The following is a 15,283-nucleotide window of genomic DNA, read 5'->3' as shown; positions in this document are numbered from 1 at the left end:
TGATGGCAACAGACCTATTTTATTCCAGTTTTGACTTTTATAGTGTGCATGCTATATCTTTGCCATAGTTGCCATTCAGAGTGGCTTGACATAACTGAATTAAGCCACTGGGTCTGTGCCATCCTTTATCTTTATGGGGCTGGGAGGTCTGGTTTTAAGGATGAAAAGTGTGTGTGAGTGAGAGGTGCTGAACTTTCTCTCACCCTTGCATCACTTCTCAACTCCCTATAGACACCACCACCCCATTATTTTTCTCATAGGTGGGCTCACTTCTAAGATTGGAGCCCACTGGGGACGAAAGTGAGACTGTGTGGAGGTAAGCAGCAAATCTGGGACAATTCAGCACCCCCGTTCAGCCCTCAAAATTCTACTTCATGCACGACTGTGGCAGAAGAGAGTTTAAACAAAATGGCTTTTCCGCCACCACAAGCAGCTCAAACTGGCACCCTGTAAGCCAGTGGTGGCTAGTGCTTTTGGGGACTGGTAGGGCAGAAGGCAGAGAGGCCAACAGTAGGTACAGCCAGAGCCAATGACTAACAGATCCAGCTAATTTTAGTTTTGCCCGCATCCTCCTCCCGGCTGAGTTCTACAAGGGCAACACTGAGAGCAAGGAAGAGGCAGCTGACAGCCAGGGCCACCCTCTGGACTGGTTGTACGTAAGAAGGTGGGGACTAGCTGAAGGCAGACTGAGTTTGTTGGGGCAGTGCCCCATTCACCCTAATAGACAAGCTTCCACTGCTGTAAGTGCAGGCTTTAATCCATTCTTTTACAGAACGGATGATCCAAAAATGTGGAAAGTAAACTGCAACAGTGAAATGTGCAAGACATATAAATATAACAGAAGTGCACGGCGGTGATTTCTCTTCACTCCAACAAGCAACATGTAAGACCTAAAACCAGGGCTGTGGAGTCGGAGTCGTGGAGTCGGTGTCGGTAGAAATGTACCGACTCCAACTCCAACTCCTTCATAAATGGCGAATGTATATTAACTAGTAATAACAAATTTACTGTAGTAAAATGGTAGCACAAGGCATTTCATCACCACCACGTGAATCCAGAGCTTGAAAAAGTTACTTTTTGAACTACAACTCCCACGAGCCCAATCCCTGGGGCTGATGGGAGTTGTAGTTTAAAGAAGTAACTTTTCCAAGCTCTGGATTTACGTGGTGGTGATGAAATGCCTTGTGCTACCATTTTACTATAGTAAATTTGTTATTACTAGTTAATATACATTTGTCATTTATGAAGGAGTTGGAGTCGGAGTCAGACAGTAGAAAAATAGAGGAGTCGGAGTCGAAGGTCGGGCGTACCGACTCCACAGCCCTACCTAAAACAATCCTCTTATGCTTCTTCATTTATTGGTATTGATTTAGTCAGAGCACCAAAGGGGTCTTGAGGATAGTGGAAGTCCTAAAGAACAAAAATCCCTTTGGATGGAAAAAAGATACCACAGACCAGGGATTCCACAACTGTGGTCTGTGGACCACCAATGGTCCATGAGCTTCATTCAGGTGGTCCACAGCATGTCTGTGGATATGTGATTGGAGAGAGACGATGCATTCCATCACACTAAATATTTATATTGATTTTTAATTGTATTGTATTGCTTCTTTTATATTTTGTATTGTATTTCATTGTATTCCAATTTGAATTTTATGGACTGCAAATAGTAATACAATATATAAGAAATAAACGAAGCAATACAAATACAATTAAAAATCCTACAGCATCTAGCGCAACACATTACAATTCCTACAACAGGCAGAAACATCATTAAGTAGTACACCAAGACTATCAGCAATTTTAAGCGGTCCATGGGGGGGGGATGGAGAGAGAAAGGTTTGGGAAACACCACCCCAGGCAGTTAGGATAAATATGATGTGTAGCCTTGGAACACATTTGTTGCTTAACCAAAATATGTGTGAACCCAGGTTCATAGTTTATTTGGAGAGAACCAAACCATGAGCCCGGGTTCCAGCAACATGACAAACAAAAACTTGTGGTCTGCTGCTCCAGGCAAAGCTGGGACTATTGACCATCAGCACTCTGCTTCTTAGCATTAAGCCATAACGAACCATTAACTATGGTTTAAGGTGACGTTTGAACATAGCCACAAATCAGATTTACGAAGATACCAGCGCAGCATCCTCCACATCAAATTCCTTCTATAAAATTTACCCTGAGTTTTTAGTTATGTGAGGAAATAAAAACATATCATTTCAGAGTGGTCCTGTAAGGATAAAATGTTTTCTGGGGAAGTAAGAATCATACACATTAAGCTTTTGCTAGAAATCTGAACCAAAAATGTATTTATGTTCCAATTCACACTAATCACCACCCAGACAACTATTTTGTATCCTTCTCAGGAGGGTTTAATATTCCCAAGCTTTAAAAAAAAAAATTCATAACAACACAGGGCCATGCAAAGGTTAACCAGCAGGGCACTAGATTTTATCTGCTTATCAGTCATATTACTATGTTAGGCAGCATTTTTGCCATTAGCTGTGGCAACTAAGCAGAACTTGCTCGTTCCTCACAACTCCTTGAAAAAGCAGCAAACAAAAAAATATTTTCCTTGGGATCTCACAGTGGCCAAGGAGATACACAACAATGCTACACAGAAGATATGCAAGACCTTCCAATGTAAGTAGCTAAACACACATTGTGCAAGCAGGTAACAAACAAACTGCAAAGGGAAGAAATCAGTACAGTCACCCAGTTGGGAAATGCATGTAAGTAAATAAATGTTGGGGGAGAAACTGTCCGAATCAACAGAGGTAGTCCCATATGACCTGGACTGTAAACTCAGCTTCATCGACTCTTGTACCTATGCAGCCCAGAGTCCCATTTCCTTTACATCGGGGGTTCCCAAACTGTGGTCCATGGACACCAGTGGTTCATGAACTTTATACAGGTGGTCCATGATAAGCCCACATTAAATATTCTTATTGATATTTATTTGCATTTTATTGCTTCTTTTATTACTTGTATTGTATTTTATTGTATTACACCTTAAATTCTATGGAGTGCAAATTGTAATACAATAAAATACAATACAAGAAATAAAAGAAGCAATAAGAATACAATTCAAAATCACATAGCATCTGGCACAGCACATTACAATTGGTACAAGAGGCAGAAAAATCATTAAGCGATCCTCCAAGGCCATCAGGAATTTTCACAGGATCCCCAGGGGGAAAAGTATGGAAGCCACTGCACTACCGTAACAGTGGTGAGTGAACATGTGTGGGCAGGGGGGCAGGATCACAATAAGCCCCCTTGACCAACCAACATGTATTTAACTAAATATATACAGAGAGCCTACATGGGTACAACTATACGCACACAAGGCTCCTCCAGGATTCCTAATGGCATAAAGCGAACCTTAGGCAGGAACAGTTGCAAGTACAGAGGCAGGTATTTGACTTGCTGTCCCTGAGTCTCCCCAACACATGCTCACTCATCACAGTTATGTTGCGAGAACAAGGGTCTGGATATCTTAAAATGTTACCTGGGAAGATAAAACAGCAACACACAAAGGCTTGCAACAATTTCCTCCAGCAGCTGAAATTCTTCATTGCCAAACTGGGCTTTATTAGTTTGTTTTTTTGATGGGGGGTAAAGTCTCCAATTCAAAAGATGCAGGCTTTTGGCTTTAACAGCAATAACCCCACCATGAGAAATTTGCAGATCTGATCACTGTACCATAAAAACAGAAAACTAGATGTCTAGTGGGAAATATTAAATACATATGGAGATAGAACCTGTATAATCACTATCAGATTATCCAAAGATCATTCTGTGGTATGCCTTGCATCAAATCTCAATGGAAAAAAGACGGCAGTAAAACTAGTGAAACATCCAATTAAAGGAACAATTACAGCACATAATAGCAGTTCTGCTGTCATCAGGAGCATCAACACTGCAACACATGGACTCTAGCATAGACAGAAAACTACAGCCATGCCAACCAAGTCATTAGGGCCGTGGAGACTGATTTCTGCTGTGTCCCAAGCTGGCCTTTCCATAATTAATCCCTGTCATTACGGGAACTCGGATAATGCATGACAGAGTGATGTCTCCTGAACTAGACAAAATATATGGCCACTATCCAAATTTGCAATCGCAAACTTTCTTAATGGGCTGCAACATTTAAGATAAGTCACAAATTCTCCAATGTAGTGAGCTCTCTACCATATCACTTAAAGGGGAATCTTTTTTAAAGAAGGGCACCAGGTGTAGTGCATACCACACTCAAGACAAACAGGGTTGTTTTTTTTACTATTGTCTTAAATAGGTCAGGTAACACCAGAAATGCCACCTCTTGCAGAATGCCACTTCCCTTAAAGTACACAAAGATGGAGTATTCCAAGTGAATTACACGCATCATGCTATAAGACACATGGGAAATTTGCAAAAGCAGTTGCCCTTGCTGCACAGAATGCATTGTTAAGAATTTTGGCCAAAATAATTAGGTGGAAAAGAGATTAATGCCTCTTACTGGCAGCTTTGCACAAATTTTGAAACTGGCTAAATACAGTACTTCTTATGCTGGTAATTAAAGTCACTTACATAGGTTAATTTGACCTGAGAAAGTCACTTAGGACAGAGGCAACTGTCTTTAATTCTGTGTTTAATCTTTTCCCCACCCACGCAACACATAGCGTAACACTAAGCAGAAAGAAATGAGAGTAGTGCTTCTGAACTCTAAAGAATCCTTTTCCATTACCAGCGATACAAAGCAATCCATCCAGCTCAGTACTGTCTACCCAGAGTGAAGCAGCACCCCGGGGTTTCAGACAGGGGATTTTTCTAACTCTAGATGGAGATGTCGGAGATGTCGGGGACTGAACAGCATAGAAAGCATGGATGTACGCTACCATTGAGCTTCAAACTCTCAACCACAAGGTAGTCATTGTGATCCTGTAACTGTTTTGAGAGGAGCTCCTGGCATCATAGCTGTTTTTTGTAGATGTTGTTGAAAAAGCTGAGTCCACATATGATCACATACTTGCATATTTACAAACTAAAGGAGAAAAGTTCTTTGAGGTCTAAAACTCATTCAGGTAAAAATCTTAAGCAGCATAAAGATTCTTCCCTGTGCAACTGTCAGCAAGATCAGAGTTCTTTATACACTGGCACAAAGGGTCGAACACTGTCAACTAATCAGATATGCTAAAAGTATTAACTTTATGAGCACAAGAAACATAATCTAATCAACAGATTTGATACTTCTAATTACAAAAACAAATTTGTTCACTATTATTGTGAAACAACTAATTTTTTAAAAGACTATAATGAATTATAAGAGTGTTAGATAAGATTTCTATCACTGTAAAGCATTCACTGAACAGTTCTTCTCTTTGGCTTTTATTCTGGACCACCAGGGTCAGCCTACAATTTCTTTTGAAAAATGAAATTAAAGAGAACAAAGCTAAGTAAGCAACAGCAATAATTAAAAAAACAAGTCAGGTGTTTACAGGCAGTTGTGCTAAGTAGGCAATAGGCCAGTTCTTCAAGCATTAACATCATGACTTGATAAAGTATTTAACAATATGCTTATCAGACAACACTAAGCCATACCATGTTTCCAGAGAGGAGATCACTGCCGCTGCATTTCTCCCCTGGTCCTTGGGCTCGTGGTTGCCTCCTCCAGACAAACCACAAGCTGTAAGCCCAAGAACAAACCTTGATAACAGCTCATAGCTTGTCTGGAGCAACACAAACCACAAGCCCTGGTTCAGACAACATACTTAGCTCACAGTAGCACGAGAACCAAGAGAGGAGCACAGAGTGGCAGCAATCTTCTCTCCAGCAACCTGCACACTCACAGATTCTTGCCAAGCCATAGTTTGACTTAGTGTTATGTGTGAACCAGCTCAGTATTTGACTTTGGTCATATAGCAGGCAGTCAACCAGCTCAGTATTTGACTTTGGTCATATAGCAGGCAGTCAACTGTTAATATCTGACTATTCAACTGACCAGTGTGCCAATGTCATTTGTATCACACAAATAAGACTAAAAGTGAACTGAAAAACCGAAGAATTAGGATGACTGGGGAAAGAAGAGATAGCAAACACTGAATCTAAGCAACCAGAGGAACTCTTACCAATGCTATCTTCCATTTCCTGTGACATGCTAGGTTTCTGAGCAAATCCTGAAAAAGAAAAGAGAAATTAGAAAGAAGCTTTCACATTATATTAAATCATGGATCTATTGAACGTGAGAAGCTTTAACATCCAAGCAAAGGAGTAACATCCCTGGTTAAATACACAAACTCTACAACATGATCAAAGAGTGTCCTAGAAACATTAGGAATTTCTACTTCCATGCAAAGGTCCAATGTTTCAACTTGCCACTCTTAGCATGGTGAGTGTTTCATTACTCTCTGGGTAAGCATGACAAGAGGAGTGGCCTCTCTAACTTGGGGCTGAAACCATCCGGGCGGTTTAAGTTTCACTGAGCTTTGGAAGGCTCAGCACAAGATAGGCAAGATTCATACTTCCAAACTAGAATGGAAGGTTGGGTCTCACTGTTTTGGTGGGGGCAGCCAAGGTGTTCAGGGCACCTCAGCTGCCACCACTCAAATCCCTGCCCCAAAGGTTTAGAGCTAGATACAGAATGCTGGGAAGTGTAGTTTCCCCCTCACTGTTATAGTTCCCACCATCCTTAAACTACAGTCCCCATGATTCTGTGGTGGGATTTATGTGCTTCAAATATATGTTGAATGTGCTTTAAATGAATTGTGTGGATCTGCCCTAGGTATGCTGTGCATTCATTAGTGAACTGAAAAGAACAATTTTAAAAGATACTTTTTTAATCAGGGGAAGGGCTGTAGCTCAGTGGTAGGGCATATGCTTTGCATGCAAAGATCCTAAATTCAATCTCTGGAAAAGACTATTGCCTGGAATCCTGGAGAGCCAATGCTGGTCCATGTCAACAGTAATGAGTTAGATGGTACCAACGTTATAAGGTAGATTGCTTTGTTCCTAAAAGTGGAAAGAGACCCAAGGGCCACAGTGACTCCACTGTGTATTTATGTATTTATATATGTATTGTAAAAAACCTCAAAGAGGTCTATGGAAGGAATTAAGACAATACAATTATTGGCAAAAATAGGCAGGTATTTAAAAACATCGAAAATAATACAACCAACATTGTGTTAAAAACAGATTGCAAACATAATAGCTTCTACATGGCTGCATAGGCTTACCTAAACAAAAATGTTTTTATAGCAGGTGCCGAAAAGAGTACAATGAAGGTGTCTTCCTAATGTCAATAGGCAGGGAGTTCCAAAGTATAGCTGCTGCCACACCAAAGGACTGATTTTTTACAAGAGCAGAACAAGTACTATGTGATATCCATAACATGGAAAACACACCTTGAACTTGGCCTTGTAGCAAATCAGCAACCAGTACAGATTTCACAGAAGAAGTATTATGTGCTGATAGGGTCTCACTCATGTCAGCAATCATGCCACAGCATTCTGCACTAACTGCAGCCCCCAGGGTCAGCTTGTGCTGCATGGGGATTTCCATGACCTTGACTGACTGGCTGCCAGGATTTTTTTTAGTTTTGGTTAGGAATCCTGACTGGTTGTGGGATGCTGAGTTTTCTGCTTTACTCATAGGAATCTTGTTGTGGTTGGTATGATATTGCATTTAGGAAATCATTCCTGTCTTTTCTTTTTCTTTTTCTATTTTCATTTCATTTACCTCTAACCTCATTCCGTTACATCCATAGAAGCAACAACAGTGGTTCCATGCGCTCAACCGCCTTAAACCCACTGATGATGCACCTTGTTGTTTGCATGACAGTTTGTTTCTTGCTCAATAGTGATAAAAGAGAATTCACATACTGGGAAGTGTGGCTACAATAACTATTGTTCCCAAGCTATTGTATGTGAAGGTAGAACCAAACCATGTGTATTTTCTCTCTGTCAATTAGTACTCACTGGAATTGGGACTTCCGGGAAGGGTGACTTCGCTTGTGCCTGCTTTTGAGACGGGCTCCCGCCTCAAAAGAAGCTTATTCAGATATAAATCAGTCAGAACATTTTTTTTTTTGACTGATGAAATTTCTCCCGGGTAGGGAGAAACGTAGAGATCAACCTCAAAAGCCTGTTTTTGTTGGGAGGACTGGATTTCATTAATTTATGAGAAAAGGTCCAGCCAGCAATGCCGGACGGACTTCCGAACAAGCTCTATCTGATTAATGCGATACGTTTATCTTTTCTTCAAAGAGAAAACGGACTAACAGGCAAGCACCCTTCTTTCTATTATTTTTTTTACTTGGTTTAAATTGTTGCAGCAAAAAGAGATTTGTCAAATGAATCAGCTTTAAAGAACTTCTGGGTGAGCTATAACTCTTCTCTGTTATTCACGAAATTAACAGCTTATCTCTGTTTCTATTGCAAAAAGCTGTCCTGGAAGTGCATTCTAAAGATATAAACAGAAGAGGGATTTCTATTCCGAGGAACATTATATTGTCTGGGACTATTCTCTTTTTGGTCTATTTTATTTTGACGAATCTGCTTCTTCACGACGCCACTAACTGTTTTGATGCTGGGAACTAAATTTGTTTTGTATTCTTGAACATAGAGAGATAAGGCAGGCTGCTCTGTTTATACTGTGATGTCATCAAGCCTGGAATATTAACTCAATTGTTGCTGAAATAAGAAGTGGTTCTTCTTTATTTTTGTTTTGCTTTGTTTTCGTGGTTTTAAAAATGGCAATCAAGAAAGTGGCTGAGAATCTGGAAGTAATTATGTTTCAGAAAATAATGGATGAGATTGAGATAACGAAACAAACCCTGCGACAGGGCAGTAAGGAGCTGAAAATTGAACTGAGCAAAATGACGCAGGAGCTTAAAGAAATAGGGGATCCTGTGAGAGAGGAGAATGAGATCAGAGATGAGAAAAGAAAAAATAAAGGGAAGATACAAGCCTTGGAGATTGGAACAAATGTGGAATTGGAAAAAGATCTGGAGTTTATGGATATTAGAAATAAAATCTACTGTTTGGAATTTAACGTTATCTCTGAAGAAATTAATGAAGATATTAGAGATCAAGTTATCAATGGCTTGGATAATCTTCTGGACTGGAATGACGTGATGGAGCTTGATATAGAGAAAATCTATGGAATTAACTGCAGCCATGTGACAATGGAAAAACTCTCAAGAGATGAGCCAGTGCATTTTGTAAAAAAGAAGAACACAGATATGACTTTACAACAATATTTCAGCAACTTATTCAGAATTGATGGCAAGAAAATATTTGGGATAGAGGAAATTCCCATCAGACTCTTATTATATGACTATGGCTATGACAGCAAGATTATTATGGAATACTGATAATGGAAGATTGGACACTGAAATTACTGGACTTAACAGGACTATTGAAGATGGAATTAATATGGATAATGGAATAATGGCTATTGAAATTATTGGACCTAACAGATTTTGATGAGATGGATTAATCGATATGTTTATTTGGACTATGGTTATGACAATAAGATTATTATTATTATTATTAACGAGATGGATTAATCGACATGTTTATTTGGAGAAAAATTGATAGATATATTTCTTAAAGAATTGAAACCTCTCTTTGACTTTTTGTGGAAAGAATAAAGTAATGTTTATGAGATTTGATGATTAATTAAGATAACTACTGGAGGAAAGTGATCTTATAATATAATTTAAGAGACAGGATTGTTATATATTGTAGACCTATAACTGATTTGATCTGCGACAAATGGGAAGTCAACATTTTATTTTTTTGTTTAATCATTTTTGTTTTGTTTTGTTTTTTGTCTTTGAATGTTTTATGATCTTGTTTTGTATGTTTTATGAAAATTTGAATAAAAATTATTGTAAAAAAAAAAAAAGTACTCACTGGAATTGGGTTAGCTGTCAAAGTAAGTTCATAGCAGCCCACAGGGTAGGCAGAAAAGGGCAGAGAATCTTCTTAACTCTTACTCATTTTTCAAACCTCTTTCTGAAGAGAAAGGTCAACTCTGTAAAGTTTGGAGCAGCCGTGTTAAAAGGTAGGGGCAGGGCAATCCAGGCAGGAGGTTGCCAACCCTGCTTGGATATGGTCAAGTTTTACCAACAGCACAATCAAAACCATATCTACTCAGAAGTAACTAAGGCCTATTGAGTTCTATGGGGCTTAGTCCCTTAGTAAGTGTGTTTAGAACTGCAGCCTTCAGGGGCATCTATCTTTACTCCTGAGTGTTCCCATCTAACATCTCCACAACACTAGGCTCCTCTTTCTTCCTACAATGGCCTTCTGATGACTGCCCTGAAGGCACTTAAACCCTTCTTGCCAGAAGCAAGTAGGCTAGATTCAATGTTCCCTACCCAGGTTCCCTAAGCAGGTGAGAAGGAGTGATTCCATCCCTTCAGCTGGGCCTGGGAACATAATCTTTTAGCTAAGATTTCTATCTTAATTTCCAATCAGATAAATGTTTGTTTGAATTGTATGCTCCAAGTAACTGTGGTTGATGCTTAATGTATCATGCTTATTTACATCACTCGGGCCTGATCCTGAAATCTCAAGGTTTGGGATGCTTCTGACCTGGCAACCCTACTTATGACTAATCAGGAATGTGACATCGGGGTCATCATGGAAAGCTTGATTAAGATTTTGAGCCAGTGTGCGGCAGCCATGAAAAAGACAAACTCCATGCTAGAGATCATTAGGAAAGATACTGAAAATAAACTGCTGATATCATGATGCTATTATTCAAATCCATGGCATGACCGCATTTGGAATTCTGTGTACAGTTCTGGTTGCCTCTCTCCAAAAAAGTTATTGTAGAGTTGGAAAAGGGCAACCAAAATGCTCAAAGGGATGGAGCAACTTCACTATGAGGAAAGGTTGCAGCATTTGGGACTCTTTAGCTTAGAGAAAGGTGACATGATAGAAGTATATGGAATTATGCATGGCATGCAGAAAGTGGATCGAGAAAAGTTTTTCTCCCTCTCTCATAACACTAGAACTTGTGGACATCCAATGAAGCTAAATGTTGGAAGATTCAGGACAGACAAAAGTACTTCTTCATACAGCACACAGTTAATCTATGGAATTCGTTTCCACAGGAGGCAGTGACGGCCACCAACTTGGATGGCTTTAAAAGAGAATTAAACAACTTCATGGAGCATAAGGTATCAATGGCTACTAGCCATGATGTCTATGCTCTCCCTCCACAGTCAGAGGCAATATGTTTCTGAATACCAGTTGTCGGAAACCGCAGGAGGAGAGAGTGCTCTTGTGCTCAAGTCCTGTTTGTGGGCTTCCCATAGGCATCTGGTTGGCTACTGTGAGAAGAGGAAGCTGGACTAGATGAGCCACTGGCCTGATCCAGCAGGGTCTTCTTATGTCCCTAATTAATTGTGTGTTCATGCACACATTGCAGCATTGATTTCATCCATGTAAGAATCCAAAACTTGATTATAACATGTGTGATTTTGCAGGCAGGTTGTAATTTCATTTGCATCCTTGCAAACCATTCACAAACGAACATTTTCTATGCTTCCAGTTTAGCTTTACTGCAAACCAAGTGGGTGGAAAATTCAAACAGAGATACAGTATACCCTTTGGGAAAAGCAATAAGGCAGGCTACCCACCTAGATCTTCCTCGCCTGAAGAAAGGGCAGAACATAGGAAAGGAGGCTTATAGAAATCACACTGGGCTATAGGATTATTGCTAGTCTCAAAATCGGGGGGGGGGGTGCTCCTGGGCAGAATGACAGAGAAATAACAAACCTCTGAAAAACAAAGGTTTGATCTCCAGCAGGATAAACTCAAAAGCTACACTCCAGTTAGCTTGCACCTCCTAATTAATAGCTCTCATATTGGGAATGGATGAAGGGTAGGGAGTTCTTTCTTATTTACTAGAATAGACAGATCTGTTGAGTTTCTGTCACCAGCACCTCCCCTCCAAGGAGTTTAGGACAGCATACTTGATTTTCCACACACATACATTTAATCCTCATAACTACCTTGTGAGGTAGATTAGTCAGAGTGACTGGCCCAAGGTACGAGCTTCATAATTGAGAGAGAATCTGGCATTTATACAAACACACACACACTTGAGGGGGGTAGGAAAAGAGCTCTTCATCTATTCGAGATAGAGGTCTACACGATTTTTAGAACAGCCTTAAAAACTCAAGATGATCTGGAAATGACCTTCTGAAGTAAGCTACTGCAAAAGCCTCTGCAGGTTACCACTTGTTCACAGCAATCGTGCCATGAATCAGCTACATTCTTTCAAATTTATGTTTCAAAATGTTGACAGCAAGTAGACCAAATTTATATGAACATTACACTGGATTTTAGCTTCTTTCACAATAAGCTTCACCAGAAAAGTTCAAAATGCTAGCACACAGGCCAGTGGTTTCCAGTTCCCCTATACAGCCACAAGACAGGCATATATGCATAGCTGTAAAGTAAACAAGGAAGAACCACCAACTACATCAAAGCAAACAATACAAAAGCTGGTAACCTCCAAAAGGAAAGTTTTCCTCACAGTAGAAAGCATTTGAGCGACTTCTAGTGCCAAATTTCAGAGGTGGCTACATTACTCCCTTGCAGTAAGAAACAAAGTATTTGTAACAATTTCAAATCCAACCCACGTGCTGCGACATTCTAATATTGCACAACAAAAAGTTGCACATACCTGTGCATATCACAGGTAGCATATATGCAGCTATCAGAGGAGACACATATTAAATAGTGCTCTAGAAAACATGAGTCCCCGGACCATATGCATATTACTATTACATTAGCCATATTAGTATTTCTTTTAACATAACCATCTCTTTAAGCAATAAGGTTGGAACCAGTCCTTATTTGACAGAATACCCCCAGATTTTCGTAGATACGCCAGTCAGCTCTCAAGTGTGCTCCATATCACAGCTACTTCCTGAAGATGTTTCCCCTGCATTCTCACAGACTATGATTGCTAAGGTTATGAGAACCCATACCTGGCTCCATCTATTAGTATCCAATGTCCATATTCAAGCACCATGGTACTTGGAAGCTGCCAGTTTTATTTAGTGACACTTCCATAAGCCTGAAGTCACAAGACATCAGGTAGCCATTTTAATCTCAATTTAATTTCAGAAGACTAGCACTTGCGGCTTGGAGAAAGACATCAATGCATTGAAGATACACCTGAACTCAAAAGGTTTGGGAGCTCAGTAACCCAAAGGCAAATGTTTAAAAATCCCAACAAGCTATCCAGTAATGGCTGATAACAAACAGCAAGAAGATACACGTTACACACCATACATTTAAAGCACATCCCCCCCTCCTGGTATCCTGGGAACTGTAATGTATCCCCTCACACAACTACAATTCCCAGCACCCTTAACTACCATTCTCAGGATTCCTAGGGGGAGAGGGAATGTACTTTAAATGTATGGTGCATATGCAGCCAGATACTTCCATCTTACATTCAAAGAGTAATAATCTCTTGTGAAAGTTTCCATGTCTGATTTCCGTACATGGAAACTGCTTTTGTGAGATAATGCTTCACATTGTCTCCACAGGATACTCTACATAAGTGACTAAAATAGTTATCGATGTACCCAGAGAATACCAGAAAACCTATTGCTGCAGAATGTGGCCAAACTTAAACAAGAAGTGCTTCAATGTGTTGCTAACCAGGTCTTGGGCCAGTCACTGCCTCTCAGCCTCATGAAAACCCTATTCATAGGGTCGCCATAAGTCAGAATCGACTTGAAGGAAGTACATTTACATTTTCTTGAACCCTCATAACTGAAACAGGAGTGATCCCTGTGCATCTGGAATAATTTCCTTGTGTGCACACTCACCTGTGAGCCAATTACTGTGTTAAAACAATCATCAAGCTAAAAGGAATGAGAGAAGCAGGGGATCATTGTAACTCTGACAGCAAAATTTATGGGACCCACAGGGAAGGCTGCTTTCAAAATACACACACTGGAGATGGTGTATGCTAGGGTCAATATTATTATTTTTTAAAGGTTGTTCTTTCTTTTTGTTCAATCGTATTAAGTGCACACATTTATGGAACCAACGATAAAGACATTATCAGATGCAACTACAAGTTGGAGTTTCCCATTCCATAACAACTGTCCACAAATGGGTCAAGACAGGTCTGGTGCCAGTGGGTAGCCACGCTGGGCCCTGGCTAAGGGGCCCTTCCTTAGGGTGGGAGGGTGGCACTCATGGCAGCTTTGGGTAATGTGACCTGATGCTGTCGGAGAGCAGGAGCTCCAAAACACATACTCCAATACAGGCAGTGCAGACTTCAATAAGACTGCCCACCCCACCTACCTATCACATTAGCCTGTCAGTACGCATGCCCTGTACACTATGCGTGCATGCCTGCCATCACCCAAGATGGCGGTGGGGGAATCCCTAAGGAGTTGACATCCCTGTCGTCATCTTGGTCGATGGCAGGCATGCGTGCACACCACACTGATGCAAGGGGTAGGTGGAGCGGGCGGGCCTATTTAAGCCCTGCGCCACCTGTACTGGGAGTGGGTGTTGGGCTGTATGGCGCTGTGGGCCCTGGGCAGGCTGGTGCCCAAAAGCCCAGTCACCCCTAGTGGCAGCCCTGGGGCAGGACAAAACTCTCTGCTTCTCTTGATCCCCTTCAAATACTTTATACTACAATTAAACATTATGATTCCACACTGTCAGTCCTAAATAGTGTAAATATTGACCATCTCGGACCCTAAGATCAGCAGATGAGTCTTTCTTGGCGATGCTGCCCCTGGGGGCTGTCCGGCTGGCATTCAGCTGTGACAGGGCCTTTTCCGAGGCAGTTCCATTTGTGGAATGCCCTCCCTGGTGAGGTGTGTCTGTCTCCCTTCTTATCGACTTGTAGGAGAAATTTTAAAACATTCCTGTTTAGTCAAAGTTTTAGAATTCTCTGTAGGAAGGGCAGAGAAAATATAAATGATGTTCTTTATTTTGTTTTATTTTATATTATATACAACACTTTCCTTCACAGTTGCTGGAACTACACAATATTTTTGTATACTTTTTGAAAACTTTTTAAAAAAGTTTTAGTATTTTTGCTAAACCCAAGAGTGGGAGATTTGACCTGTCCACCTCTTCCCAGCTCTGCCCCAAAGGACAAACTACAAGCAAACAGCAAGGAATCTTATGAACAGTAAGCCAGGGCAGAGCAGTCAATATCCCACAATCCCAAATCAGGTAATGGTTACAGTGAATAGAGTGCTAGACTAGGACCTAGAAGACTAGGGTTCAAATCCCCACTCTGT

At 40.6% G+C, this 15,283-nt stretch overlaps 1 protein-coding gene across 7 annotated transcripts in view; it reads right to left on the bottom strand.

The window, feature by feature from the left end:
- PHACTR4 (phosphatase and actin regulator 4) overlaps nt 1-15,283 on the bottom strand; it is a 118,308-nt gene that overhangs the window by 83,022 nt on the left and 20,003 nt on the right. For 4 of the 7 annotated variants that reach the window (XM_061596285.1, XM_061596287.1, XM_061596286.1 and 1 more), the window contains one exon: nt 6,111-6,158. The exons of 1 other annotated variant lie outside the window; for it this stretch is intronic. In XM_061596285.1, the coding sequence (XP_061452269.1) occupies nt 6,111-6,138 (28 nt within the window). In that variant the 5' untranslated portion in view covers nt 6,139-6,158. Of the gene's footprint in view, nt 1-5,583; nt 5,669-6,110; nt 6,159-15,283 lie in introns of those variants that run through there. 2 more of the 7 variants (XM_061596288.1, XM_061596290.1) reach the window with 2 other exon arrangements.

The sequence above is a fragment of the Rhineura floridana genome, chromosome 15 (assembly GCF_030035675.1).
Source record: "Rhineura floridana isolate rRhiFlo1 chromosome 15, rRhiFlo1.hap2, whole genome shotgun sequence".
In the NCBI taxonomy this organism is placed as follows: Eukaryota; Metazoa; Chordata; class Lepidosauria; order Squamata; family Rhineuridae; genus Rhineura; species Rhineura floridana.
Note: the sequence above shows the minus strand (reverse complement) of the source record. Positions and strands in the feature narration are given on the sequence as shown.